Source organism: Chelon labrosus (genome assembly GCF_963514085.1).
Source record: "Chelon labrosus genome assembly, chromosome: 13".
NCBI lineage: Eukaryota > Metazoa > Chordata > Actinopteri > Mugiliformes > Mugilidae > Chelon > Chelon labrosus.
The window spans coordinates 2,130,310-2,144,447 of record NC_140346.1 but is presented as its reverse complement, the minus strand read 5'-3'; the positions used below and the strand labels follow the sequence as shown (position 1 = coordinate 2,144,447).

The window sequence follows — 14,138 nt, the reverse complement described above, 5'->3', positions numbered from 1 at the left end:
GATTCACGTTAATGTGTATTTAAAGACATTTGAATGTGTCATAACCTGAACTTCTTCAAGTACTGGATGTTAAAGGTGGAATATTTGACTGTATAACAATGTCAATTTCCAATAATTATTGTATACAGCGTTATCATTCAACTTTGTTTTATTTTTGGTGTTCTCAAAGCCTATAAAGAAATAATTTATCTAATCCACTCCATGGATAAAACTCCATGCCATTTCTCTCACATTTGACTTTTCCCTCTGGGTTTCATTCCACATACAAATGGACTGACTGTACTGTACTCGGGGACGATTATAATTATAACAAACTCAGGCAGCAAGAAAACAATCAAAACATATTTATTTTCTTTATCCACATAACTAAAGCTGAAACATGAAGGAGGAAAACTTTTTTTTTTTTACTTATGGAAATATGACTTTTCACAGTGTTTTTTTAGATCACTTGTGAGAAGTAGGGATTGGCCTGTGTGTGTTGCAGGTAGTGGACTGTGACTTTGTGATGCTGTAACACACTGGTCACATGTCTTTAGTCAGGGCTTCATGCAGGTGGTGTCAGGGTCATGGCAGCAGCATGCACAGTGAATGCCGCTATGCTGATCTGACGCTTGACCTCCTCCCAGGCCTTCTCTGGGTCAGCTGAGTTCTCAATGTCAAACAATGCATCATAGATCCCAGGGAAAGACTCCCCTGCATATTTATTATGGCTGCTGGGGGCAAAGATCACATGCCTGAAATAGAAGAGATGTGAGAAGAGGTGGTGGAATGTTGGTGTCTTTAGCTCAGTGAGAATAAGAGTAACATAGAGATAAAAACCTTTGCCGGATGGTCTTTTAATATTTTAAATTTTTTATTAATTCAAACCTTAAAAATCAGCTTTTGTGTGTGTCTTCATTCAGTTACAGAGCAATTTGGTCAAACCAATGTCACCATTATTATTATTAGCAACACAAAATATCTGATGTGAGCAAGGCCTTTCATTGTTATCTAATCTATGGTCTTAATGAACTCTAAAAGAAAATTAAAAGAAGAATCAGTGTAGTCGAAAGAGCCACCGTCAACAGGTTAATGTAACTACAGAGGATGTCTTTCAAAGTCAAAAATGTTGCTACAATGTAATCCAGCACTTCCAGAGGTAAAATAGTGGCCACCTCTATGATCTAATGGAACTTTTATACAGTAATGTTTGTGTAATTTCAGTGAAACACAGTGGACTCCATTATATTGAGAGCTCCTACAAAGTTTTTTGGCTTCTCATTTACATACTTGAAAGGAAAACTGGAGTCACATGAAACATCACTGGACATATAAATGTAATAAATGAAGGCAGTTTTATAGCATCACAGTAGGTTGTACAGGTGTACCAAATGTGGCAGGTGTCTACCTGTGTGTGTGTGTTTACTTCAGTTGTGAGGGTACTGCAAAGCTACAGATGAAACTAAACAAATTAACTGTTGTGAATCCAATTATGCAGAATTTAAACTTATTGATCAAAACAAGGTAAAGCTAGTAACTGGTACTCAGTAATCAAGTGTCTTATTAGTTGTGTGTGAGAGAGACTTACCTGTAGAAGGGTCGGCCAGGTAAGCCCAGAGGGTCTATAAAGGCTCTCTCCAAGTACATGAGCTGGTCGTTCATGACACGAACCTGCAGAGGACTAATCCATATACACGCTAAATGTCATTAGACTTCTAACTTTAGCACACACATATCCAGACTGAACGCAAATTTCAATGACAATACAGACTAGATAATGCAGACCAGATATTTACAACCTGTTAAACACACTCTTACTCTGCTCTGTTGAGAGCCTGAAGGCGCTCATGGAACTGTCTGGCTGCAAAAGTGAAGTTATCCACTGCAGAAAACAAGGACTCTAGAAAAAAAATAAGTCTTTGGGTCATTACTGATGCTGATATATTGCTAGTGACAGTTCTGATAGACTATGACTATGATAGACTCACCAAATGACACCCCATACAGCTTCATCTCCTCTGGATTCCTCTGTGCCAGCTGTGCAATGCTCTGTACGTATTTCCTCAGTGAGTCTGCGTACTCGTCGGCATCAAGAGGGAGCAGCTGGGAGTCAGCCAATAGGAAGACAAGCCCACCTCTCACCTGGGCCACAGCCCGAAGCCTCTTAAAGGAGGGGTCGTAAAATTTCTCCACAATCTCAAAGGTTTCATACACACTGTGATAGACTGGATAGCTACTGTATCGTTCTGTTTTCTGAATGGAAACACACACAAAAACAGCATTTCAGGCTACAGGTGCTGAAGATAAACTCTACTATACAGACTTATACAGAGGTCATAATGCAACTGCAATTAGGCTGTTTTGAAAACAGCAACTTCGTCCCAAATTACAACATCCAATCTTGGTTAAATTCAGAAAATGTTAACATATTCTTATGGATGTGCAAAGGCTTATAAAAAGATTTAAAAATAACACAACAATGGACACAAACATGGAAGTGTATCTTACTTTGTTCTTGGTGTATCTGGCTCTGCCTGCAGCAATCCCCAAACGGATAAAATAGGCCTCAAAATCGCTGCCTGACCCGAGTTTACTGATCCTACAGTGCAGCAAGAGGTGGACAGATGGAATGAATGGTTTATTGAATCAATGTCTTGATATTTTAATTGATTAATTGCGAAATGTTTTTCATACTTCACATTCAAAACTTGTTTTAAACCCAACACATCCTTAGCATGTTGCTTTGTCCTTCACTGACTTCTTTTTGCCTCATGGCTCTCCTAGCTGTCGAGCTGCTGTTGCCAGGCTTTCAAACTTCCACATTTTATTGCTTGTACTTGTATTTTCTTTTGCTATTGTCAGGTTTTGTACCTGGGTGCATCACGGTCATTTGTCCAGTTGTCCCTCTTATGCCAGCTCTCGTAAAGAGAAACTCCCTCCTCTCCTTCTTCTGGACTGGCTATCTACATAAAGACACAGGGACGAGATGGAGAGAGTGGCAAGAATACTGGATAAGAGGATGCTCATATATTAGTCTCAGATATGCTCACCTGCTTGGTGAGGTTGTACACCAAAGTGTGAAGAGACGGCGTGCAATCAACCCTTAGTGTGTACATGCCTGTAATTTAAAAAGACACATCTACAATAACAATACCAAAATCAACAAATTTGTAATTTCCTGAGAATATTAATCTGCACAGACACACACAAATGCCTGCGTACCCTCTATAGCAGAGTCTGCATTGATGTAGGCTACGGCTCTCTCCTGCAGCAGCTTTGCATTATCCTGTTGGGAAGATTGAAGTGTGGTCAGTGTGTGTATGTGCGCTCAAATGTGTGTGTATGTCTGCGTGTTACATACCTCTGCCCATTCTGTGGATCCCAACAATCCAAACTCTTCTGCATCCCAGCTGGCAAATATTATCGTCCTCCTTGGCCTCCAGCCTACACACATATACATACACTGAGTAATGACACCATTATTCACTAATTGACTTGTCAGCAAAAATCTTACCTTTACTGAGCAGCCTGCCAGCACTCCGTACAGTTTCGTGGACCACTGCAGCCCCAGACATGGGATCAATCCCTCCAAACACCCAGGCATCACGGTGCCCGCCGAGAATCACATATCTGTCTACACAAACCCACCGACAATAACAACGCGTAGAAAGAAGAATTAGTGAAGACACTAAAAATCATACATTATATTTATACTCCTGCAAGTGGGGATCAGTTTTATTTTCCCATTTACCTGTACTGCAGAATTAAGGGTTGGTGTTATGGTTTAGCTTAGAGGCATTTCCTGTGACATGTTTTTTTCCTTGTGTTTCTTGTTTTTGTAAATCTATTAGTTGGTGTTTCATGTCTTGCATCATTTCCTCCTGTGTTTTCTCTCTGATTGTAGGATTGTTTTTTCCTTGTGTGCTCTACCCTCATTAGTTCACCTTTGCCTCTTGTTAAGTCGTCTGTGGATTTTCCTCTGTTTACCTCTATGGATTACCTCTGCTGTGTTCCCACTGAGTTCCTTGTGCTTCCTGTTGTTCCTGAGTTCTTGTTCTAGGTATTGGTTCTTTGGTATTCTTTGGGGGCGGCTGTGGCTCAGTAGGTAGAGCGGGTTGTCCACGAACCAGAGGGTTAGCGGTTTGATCCCCGGAATGTGCCACATGCCGAAGTGTCCTTGAGCAAGACACTGAACCCCCAGTTGCGTGGCACTGGTGTGTGAATGTGTGAGTGCTTGTGTGAGCGAACGGGTAGATGTGTCTCTGACTGTAAAGCGCTTTGAGTACCAATAGGTAGAAAAGAGCTATATAAAAGCAAGGCCATTTACCATTTACCTCTTTTTTTTTTTTTAGTTTGTGTTTGTGGACAGCACCTGCAGCACCTCTTGTTCCTGTTTTTTTTTTTTTTTTGTGGCACAGTGGTAGTGGTTAGCACCGATGCCTCACAGCAAGAATGTTCTGGGTTAGAATCCACTGGCCATCTGGAGCCTTTCTGTGTGGAGTTGGTGATTCTAAATTGCCCATATTTGTGAGTGTGAATGGTTGTCTGTCTCTCTGTGTTAGCCCTGCAATAGACTGGAGACCTGCCCAGGGTGTACCACCTCTCGCCCAATGACAGCTGGGATAGGCTCCAGCCCCTTGCGACCCAATTACAGAAAGCAGTTACAGAAAATGAATGAGTGTTTCCTGTTCCTGCCTCCCTTTGTGTCCTGCGTTTAGGCCCTACCTCATCGCTACATAATGGAACAGAATCACTTGACTAACTATGGACCCAGCAGACAGCTTTTTTTTAATGATGCAGTCCAAGAGAGAAGGCAAGTGCTGTTGTCCTATTTGGAAACTATGCTGGACTACAACTATAGGAACTTGGCTAGCCATGAGGGCCTCAACAGGAAGGCATGGCCCATGGCATAATTTCTGGCTTAATAGCTGGCAGCCTGCTGCTATCTGGCCTGCCTATCACATGCTGGTGGTCCTCGAACCTGTAAGGGCAGCACCATGGTTCAGGTCCCTGTTCCTGACCCCTCTTACACCTCTTCTCTTCATTCAGCTGCTGGGTTGTCAGACGCCTATTTGCCTCCTGGTTGGCCTACTGTTTGCTCTCTCAAGCGCCCTCTCCTGTCTGTTCACCTTTCCAAGTGGCATCTTTTGTCTGGTCACCCTCCCTTGATTGTTTTTTTGTTTTTGTAGGATTGTGTTCTCCACCCAGCTGTTATTTCCAGCTCTTCCTCTGCACCCCCTTAGGTCGTGTGTGTGGTTTTTTTTTTGGATTAGTGTTTGTAAATACCCTGTGTACCCTGCAGGTTACCTTTGTTCCTGTTTTGTGAGTTTTTATCCCTTTGTGTCCTGTGTTTGGGTCATACATCACCAACACATAATAAAACATTGCGTTAATATGAACAGTCCTTTAAAGACTTCTGATAGGGTCCTGAGTTCCTGAGGACTGAGTGATTGCTGACATTTCCAGTGAGTGGTAAATATATTATGTTTCAGTCGTATAGGTTTATTTATAATTTTGATACATCAGAGTTAAATGTTGATATTCCCAGTGGCCTCATCCTTTCATTATCCTTTAACATTTCCTACATTAAATCACCCACTGACCTGAGGAGGTAAGAGGGCCAAATCGGGGCTGCAGAACTGGCCAACAAGATGGGCGAACTGGCTGGACTAGTGATGAACAGTAGAATCTACAGGGAATGTAGTTTGCTGTGCTTCACAGAGACGTGGCTAACGCCTAGCGTCCCCAATGCTAACGTGGATTTATTGGACCAAGGCAAGTGGGAAAAGGAAAGGTGGGAGATCAGACTGTTTATTAACACTCGGTGGTGTAACACTGGGCATGTAACGGTGAAGACGACCATCTGCTGCCGTGATATAAAACTTTTAGCCGTGAGTTTCCGGTCTTACTATATGCCCAGGGAGTTCTCACATGCAATGGCTATATGTGTCTACATACCCCCACGAGTGGATGCTGACGTTGCCTGTGACATCATCCACACAACTGTCGCCAGACTTCAGACGCAACAGCCCGATGCCTCCATACTGATCTCTGGAGACTTCAACTACGTGACATTGAACTCTACACTGTCTGCTTTCGTCCAGTATGTAGATTATCCTACCAGGGCAAATAGGACTATTGAGCTTCACAACGTAAAGGATGCATACAAGGTTACACCTTTACCACCGCTGGGGAAATCTGATCCTGCTCCAACCTCACTACAGGCTACGGGTTGCAAGACAACCCACCACCTAACGCTCCTTCAGGAAATTGTCGCCTGAAGCAGAGTAAGCTCTGAAGGACTGCTTCCTGTCCACCAATTGGGGAGTGCTGCAGGAGGCCGGTAGTGAGGACTTATAGGGGATTACTGGATGCACCACTGACTACATCATTTCGGTGTGGATGTTGTTGTTCCCACACCTAACACTTCACCTCCTGGATAGTGGACTATCTCACTAGGAGACTTCAGTATGTCAGGTTGGGGAACTGCATGTCCGGGACTATTGTCAGTAGCACTGGAGCACCACAGGGGACTGTGCTCTCCCCTGTCCTGTACGCCCTGTACACCTCAAGTCTTCAAGTACAACACAGAGTCTTGTCATATGCAGAAGCTCTTAGATGATTCTGCAATTGTGGGGTGTATCAAGGAAAGACTACAACAGGAGTACAAGAATCTAATGAACAATTTCGTATCATGGTACGAAGCAAACCACCTTTGGCCTTTCAGCTTTCAGCTATCTATGTAGACACCAACAATTGCGTAGCAACAGCGTACAATGTTATCACTTGAATTTTTTGCTGCCTTCAAGTTCTGATTTTCAGAAATGGTGGAGGTAATTTAGCCGTATAGACTTTTCAAAGTATTTCCTACATTACCCACTCATTAGCTTTCTAAACTGTTAGCCACCGCTGGGGAAATCTGATCACAGAATTGTGAGTTTCATTTGAAGGCAGCAATAGTCCATGTGCTCCTCCTTTCTCAATGTCAAATCATCTGTTGTCCTCTGTCATATTTCTCACCAGTGTTTTCCTGATGTTTTCTCAGTTTGTACCTAATTTAGTTGCTTCCAGCTTTGGTCAGTCTTTATGATCATGGACTTTGGGAGTTTTTTGTCAGATATTCTCTTCGCTGTGTTGCTTGGACTTTAGTTCTTAAACATAACCTATTTCTCACGTCGTGAATTTAGGTCCTCCCTTTGTACTAAATCATAATAGTTGGAGTGAGTTAATTTCTCATACCTGGCTCCAGAGCTCCTCTGATCTTTCCAATGACATTGTAGATCCTGGTTACTTGGTTATTAGTATGAATGTTCATACGCACTTTCCTGAGAAAGAGAGATTGAGAAATTAGTGATACAAACAGAGGAAAGAAAGAAATATGTATAAAAAAATATATTTAACAGGAAGTGACTGATGTGAGCAGGAGTTGGGGATAAGAAAGAGGTCAAAAAGAAATATTTATCTACTAAAAACAAGTGTTTTTCTAGTTGTTTTGTAATGCACTTATTGCAGCATTCAATGGCAGACTGCAGAAAAGACTGCAGAAAAGTATATTGTTACTAAAAAGACTGGTTGAATTTTTGAGGCAAAAGTTGCTCCAGAAAATGCACTGTGGTTCTGCCTTATTGTGCAGTGTTACGTGTGAATGTATTTCTGTCACACACGGGAGGCGCACAGGCCTCCATTGTACTCCAGCTGGCATGTTGCCACTGATACAATCTGAACAAGAACAAGAGCTACAAAAGGGGAGAGCCGATTTAAAGCACGGAGTGAAGACAGCAGTGTAGTGGCAAAGCAGAGACTCCGAACCAGGGAGAGGGTTTATTTGTTAAAAGAGACAAAGATTCAGTGAATTGCATCATCACAGGGTAAAGCGGACATGTGTGGTCACACTGACACAGTGCAAGTGTTTTAGAAAAGCACTTACTGGCTCTTGAAGTCATCTATAAAGCCCGGGCCGATCCTGTAGGAGACATTTAGAGCTCCTTTCCAATTGTTGGGTGGAATATGTCCTCCCATGTTTCTGTTGAACAGTTAATAATTCACATATTCTGTAAATAATACAAATCAGCATTTCATTATCATCATCATCATCCAATATAAAAATGAGTTGCTTTCCCTGAAATCCAAATGGAAGTGAAATTAAAATAGTGCTGCTCTGTGTTGAACTACACCACATTATAATTATCTGGAAAAGTACTTCAGCAGGTGAATTGCATCATGGAAGCCAATTGGATGCACAGGGATTTTTGGAAGTCCAACTCCATCCTCCAGGCTGAATCTGTAGGTATATTCTGTAAGAGACAAGACATATTAGATAAACTACTGTATATACAATTGTACAGGCTCTCTCACACACACACCTTTAGCGGGATACCCTGGCGTGAGTGGGTCTCCTGCTCCATTCAGGTTGAGAACATTTCCTCTCTGAGCTCCTCCACCTGGCAGGTTCCAGCCTTTAGGGTAGGGCTACATTTAAAAACATTTAAACAAGCTAATTTTATTGCATTGTACTACTGTATTCAGGATTCAAATAGTCACATCAGCTCTATGAATTCTTACTTTTTCCACTCATGATGGTGGTGAGAGTGAAATCTAATGGGACTTGTTTAAAGTCCTACCTGTACATCTGCAGCCCAGTAATCTGCTGGGTCTGAGAACATAATGATCCCCTTTGCTCCAGCTAACATGGCGTTCTTCACCTGGCAGACAGACAAGCGTAAGAGAGTGCAGTGGGTCATTTTGAAAAATGATGTTTACTGTGTCTATATGTCTGATGTGTCTATATAGACATTTGTGTGCTGATAAGAGTAATGACTGAGTTGGTGCCGATTTCTACATAAAAAACAACAAGGCTTGAATACAGAAAGAAAAGCTACATTTTGGAGTCAAGTTCATTTCCTACCTTATTGCCTCTGAATATCTTCCCATATCTGACAATGACAATCTTTCCAGTCACATTGATGCCCATTGTCCTCTCTAACTGGAAAAAGTCTTCAGTGCGGCCATAGTTCACGTACACCAAATCTCCCTGTAGAGAAATGAACATATCTTCTAGGTGCTTGTTTTTATCATTATGACTGTGTGTGTTGCATGTGTGTACCTCAGGTTGTCCTTTGGCAGAGAAAGCACTGTATGGAGGCACAATGTCAGAAATATTCTCATAGCCCTGTGGAACTGGTTCAGCCAGCGAAGAGTTAAAAACCTGAGGAAAAAAGAGACAAGAGAAGGCTTCATTAGATTACATCTAATGAACACTAAAGTCTCACACCACCTTGGTAATTAAGGAGTTGCGGAAGGTATTTCAAGTATTCTTACAGTACAAAGTACAAATTTAGGGTACTTCTACTCCACTACACCATGAGAAGTATCTGACAGCTATAGCTACTACTTAATTTATCTTTTTACATATATAATTTACTAACACAAATAGTTTTTAGCTCAAACTGTCAAGCAATAGAGAAAGTCAGCTAGCAGAAAATATACTGATAAACTATTTAAACTTTCTGTATCGGTACGATGAACATTTCATAGTTCCACCTCATCACACTATTGATCACAATATTTTACTACAGAGACTTGAGTGTGATCAAGATTAAAGGAACTGCATTACACTGGTTTGAATCCTATCTGTCAGACAGATTCCAGTTTGTCCATGTCAACAATGATTGTTCTACTTATACAAAAGTAAGTTATGGAGTTCCTCAGGGTTCTGTGCTAGGACCAATACTCTTCACATTACACATGCTTCCCTTAGGCAATATTATTAGGACACATGGTATAAACTTCCATTGCTATGCAGATGACACCCAGGCTGGGTGACCCAGCTATATTTATCCATGAAACCAGATGAAATGAATCAGCTGGTTAAACTTCCAGCATGCAGGCTTGAATGACCTGTAATTGTCTTCTCTTAAACTCAGACAAAACAGAAGTCACTGTATTTGGCCCTAAGCATCTCAGATTCATTATCTAATCACTTGGTTTCTTTGGATGGCATTACCTTGGCCTCCAGTACTACTATGAAAAACCTTGGTGTTATACTGTATTTGATGAGGATATGTCCTTTAATCTGCACATAAAGCAAGTAACCAGGACTGCCTCTCTCACCTACGTAATGCGTAATACTGAAAAACTAGTTCATGCATTTGTGTCTTCCAGGCTGGATTACTGTAATTCATTACTGCCTGGCTGTCCAAATAGCTCCTTAAAAAGCCTCCAATTGATTCAGAATGCCACAGCAAGAGCATTGACAGGAATTTGCAAGAGAGATCATATTACTCTCAAAGTGAAGGTCTAGTAGGTTCCTAGAATTTCAAAAAGTTGAATAGGGGGTAGAGCCTTCAGCGATTGGGTTTGGGAGGCAGACACCCTCTCTACTTTTAAGATTAGGCTTAAGACTTTCCTTTTTGATCAAGCTGGACTGGACTGAACCATCCCTTAGTTACGCTGCAATAGGCCTAGGCTGCTGGGGGACGATGCACTGAGCATGTGTCCTCTACTCTCTCGCACCAAGCTCCCATCCTCCCATTTCTTTTCTCTGGCACCAAGCTCCTGTCCTCTAATTTCTTATCTAATTTCTATCACTAATCATGCAAGTCTGCGCTACTGCTGTATAGCATGTTAACTGCTGTGTCCCTCTCTCTGTTTCCCCTCTTCTCTCTTTTCTGTCTCTACCTGGCTGGACTTAGGCAGATGGGTCCCTCCATATGAGCTGGGTTCTGTTCAAAGTTTTTTCCTGTTAAAAGGAAGTTGTTCCTTGCCACCGTCGCCTTGAGGCTTGCTCTGGGGTTTTCAGGCCTGGTTTCAGACCGGATTTTGTAAAGCGTCTTGAGACAATTTGTATTGTTACTGACGCTATATAACTAAAACTGAATTGAATCATATGTGAAGATTTTCAGCTTTCCTCTATGTTGTTTCTCATTTTTGTTTTCAATCTGGGTAGATCAAACACTGAAAGTGCCACTTCTGAGTTGTGTTTTCATTTTTTATTCACAATTAGTTTAAGAATTTAAGAAAGAAAGAAAGAAAGAAGAAAATTAGTTTTTAACCTGTTGCAAAAATTACACAACAATCCTTCCTGCACATTGCATTACATGAGTAATACTAATTATATGTAGTCTGCACTCATGAACATTTTTCTCCTTAAACTTTTATGTAATATTTTCAGTGTAGGCCTTTTACTTCTCAACAGTAAACTAGAGACCAAACTGTGAAATACTCAGAGGATTTCACACTTTCTGCTCTTTCTGCTGCAAAACATCATGGCTATGAGTGGATCTGAAACGTGTGTTGCTGAATTTGTGGACATGTAAATCTTGATTGTGTTTAAGTTCCTCAATGCATCAGTGTTTTTCTTTTTTCTTTCTTTGTTTTGTTTTTGCCTATGAGCTGTACTATTATCTCTCACAACAAGGCTATAAAAGGACCTTGGACTTGAATCAGTTGCCTTTAAGAAGACAAGTAGTAGGACTGCAGTGGTGTATGAGTTTGGATTGAAGTAATGTTATTGTTTAAGTGAAAACTCACTATCCTCTGACATTTTTACCTCATGGCTAAGTGTGGACAACAGTGTAAAACATCTAAGTGGTTGAATAGGTTAAAATAACACAATTCTGGCCAGTCTGTAGACTAAAATTACTTCCAGAATAATATCTCAGTGCAAACACAATGATCATTTTAAATTCTTTAGTTGTGTAGTACCCCGACTTCTATTACGTTATGATTGCCATCCTAATGTAGCAATAAATAGGAACAAATAGTGAAAATCTGCACCAGAAACAAGTAATGGATTTTGCAAAGCATGATTCTGGTTGTACTTTTAGTGGACATTTCATCTGTAAGCATGTACTGTACCTCTGTTCCAAGGTGATCGACGATGGAGATGTAATTTGGCTGTGATTTGTTGGGATAGGACAACAGGACGTCATAGGGCACCATTTCTACTGAGTCTAATCCAAACTCCTGCCACTCCCTCCTGATTTGCTCTGCATATTTCAAGTTCTGCTCTGTCCCAGCCAGGTGGGGGAAGCGTGTAAATTTCCTGTACAGAGGAAAGAGGAGAAAATGAAGACGATGCAAGGCTGCACATCATGTGTGTTATGTACAGTATCTGCTTATGTTCTCTCTGCCGTGAGGCGATATGATTATTAGAAAAGAGTAATGTGGCTCAAATTCAGCTGGATGTATTGGGTATCTTTTGAAAGAAACTGTAGGATGTCATCCAGGCTTCAAAACAAAGCTTTGAGGGTTTAAATTATTCTTGGATACCAGCGTGACTTGTGGTCCAAAAGTAGTGCAGATTAACATATATTATATTGACATGATGGTGAAATCTCTTAGTAGTAGTGGACAGAACAGGTTTAGTTTTTACCTCAGGTGCTCTCTGATCTGGTCTGTCTGCATTTCATCCAGAAACTCCTTCAAAAATTGTCTGGAATCTTTGTGTTTTTCTGTGTTTGCATTCGTGGGCTTTGCAAACCAACCTAACACACACACACACACACACACATTCAGAACAGAGAAACAGGCAGTTATTTTAGAAAAGTGTCAGTCCTGTTCAGAAGAAAGTGATCACCATCCATTTGGTATTAAGTTATTAAGTGTTAGAACTGACACAGTCTTTGCATGAACAGTGTCTATGATTCAAGTGAAAACCGTTCAGATTATGGGCTCTAGCCCTTAATAGAGGCTTACAAATATCATATTTTAAAGGTACGTGTGGTTGTGGACAGCAAGTGTTAACCTGCTGTGCACACAAAGATGTGAAATGTACCAGAATGGCGACAAACACACACATTCAGTACATCAGTGCACATTCACAGGCTGATATAAGTGTGTCTAGTTTAAGTATCAGTTCTTACCTATGATGAAGCCTGCCAAGAACAAAGCTGTCACCACCACAATCCACCAGATCCACCGAATTAACCTGCTCTCCTTCCTCATGTTAAAGCTGCACGTCCCAGAAACCTCCACGGGCCTACACGACCGACTGTGCAGAGCACGCCTGCAGAGATAGGGAGTAATTTGTTTGAGTAGTGCACAGTGGGGGAATGGCAGAGTGAAACAGAGTGAGAGGAAGAGGAGGGGGAAGGTGGCAGTCAGCGTCCCGTTAAAGGAGTGTAAAGTCGGAGGGGAGTACAAAGAGGAAGCTAGTCATTAGTGCTCTGCTTTGTCAGGGGGACTGACTACCGTCTTGTGCACCTTGGCCGCTCCAGTGCTGACTCAGTGTTACTCAGTATGAGTCTGGACTGCCACTGACTGTTTTCTCAGAAGCATGCACAAGTTCTCCTTAAGTTCTCTCAGAAGCATGCACAAGTTCTCCTTAAGGAAGCCAGGAGTTAATAGTGAATCTGGATCAGTAGATACTCACTGTGTCTTCAGCTCATCAGGTAAACAAAATAATTCAGCCACCGGTTGTAAGTACCAAAGAAGAGCTGTGAGTTTTAGAAGTGTTTACAGTTAGTGGAGCAAGAGATATGATAAAACCTTCACAATGAGCAGATGCCAACTAAACTGCCAACACACTGGACAATTCAGACCAGCACAGCCCTCTCTGTGACCACCGGCACAATACCAAAATAGGAGATATCTGTTGGAAGCATAATCGTCTTCTCTTCACTGCAACGTAACTCAATGCAGAAAGGAATCACATTCCAGTTCACCAGCTGCAGATGTTTCTATTTATATACAAGTGACAAATTGAACAATCTGCATTGTAGAAGTGATTCTGCTAATAAAAATGCATGAAAGACTTGGAGTGATAAAATAGAGTATCTAAGTCAAACACTTAGTTGTTCAGTATATATTTTGACTTGTTGACTTGAAATGTTAAAGTACTAGCTTGGTGTTTTATAATTTTGCCACTAAAGATTTGCTTTCATTGCATAACTTTTTTACATTTTTCTTTCTCTATATGTCTTTAGCTTAGATGAAGTCATGACATAAAGCGATTCATTCACCAAAACCTCAGATCCAACTAACACATTAACAGTGTTCAGGCCTGTGTTTTATGTCACTCTACATAGTCTGATATGTTTTCCCACACTATATGACATGCAGGCTTCGGCCACGCTCTACCCCTCCTGGCGCTGAGAACAGCTGTGTGCTATGTTTCATGTGATGGGCTGAAGCGTGAAGTGGGGAGGAGTCTCTTTGCA

The 14,138-nt window shown here is 41.4% G+C and overlaps 1 protein-coding gene across 1 annotated transcript; it reads right to left on the bottom strand.

Moving 5' to 3' along the window:
- Positions 1–346: 346 nt before the first annotated feature.
- On the bottom strand, positions 347–12,924 carry naalad2 (N-acetylated alpha-linked acidic dipeptidase 2; the record flags this gene model as incomplete). Its single annotated transcript, XM_084559553.1, has 20 exons — positions 347–734; positions 1,568–1,660; positions 1,798–1,879; positions 1,968–2,232; positions 2,488–2,578; positions 2,851–2,942; positions 3,030–3,097; positions 3,202–3,265; positions 3,341–3,423; positions 3,494–3,613; positions 7,219–7,304; positions 7,907–8,002; positions 8,180–8,273; positions 8,343–8,448; positions 8,601–8,681; positions 8,885–9,010; positions 9,083–9,184; positions 11,836–12,022; positions 12,353–12,464; positions 12,843–12,924. 20 exons carry the CDS (start codon positions 12,922–12,924, stop codon positions 545–547), a joined length of 2,220 nt encoding a protein of 739 aa, XP_084415679.1. The 3' UTR covers positions 347–544.
- Positions 12,925–14,138: the final 1,214 nt, after the last annotated feature.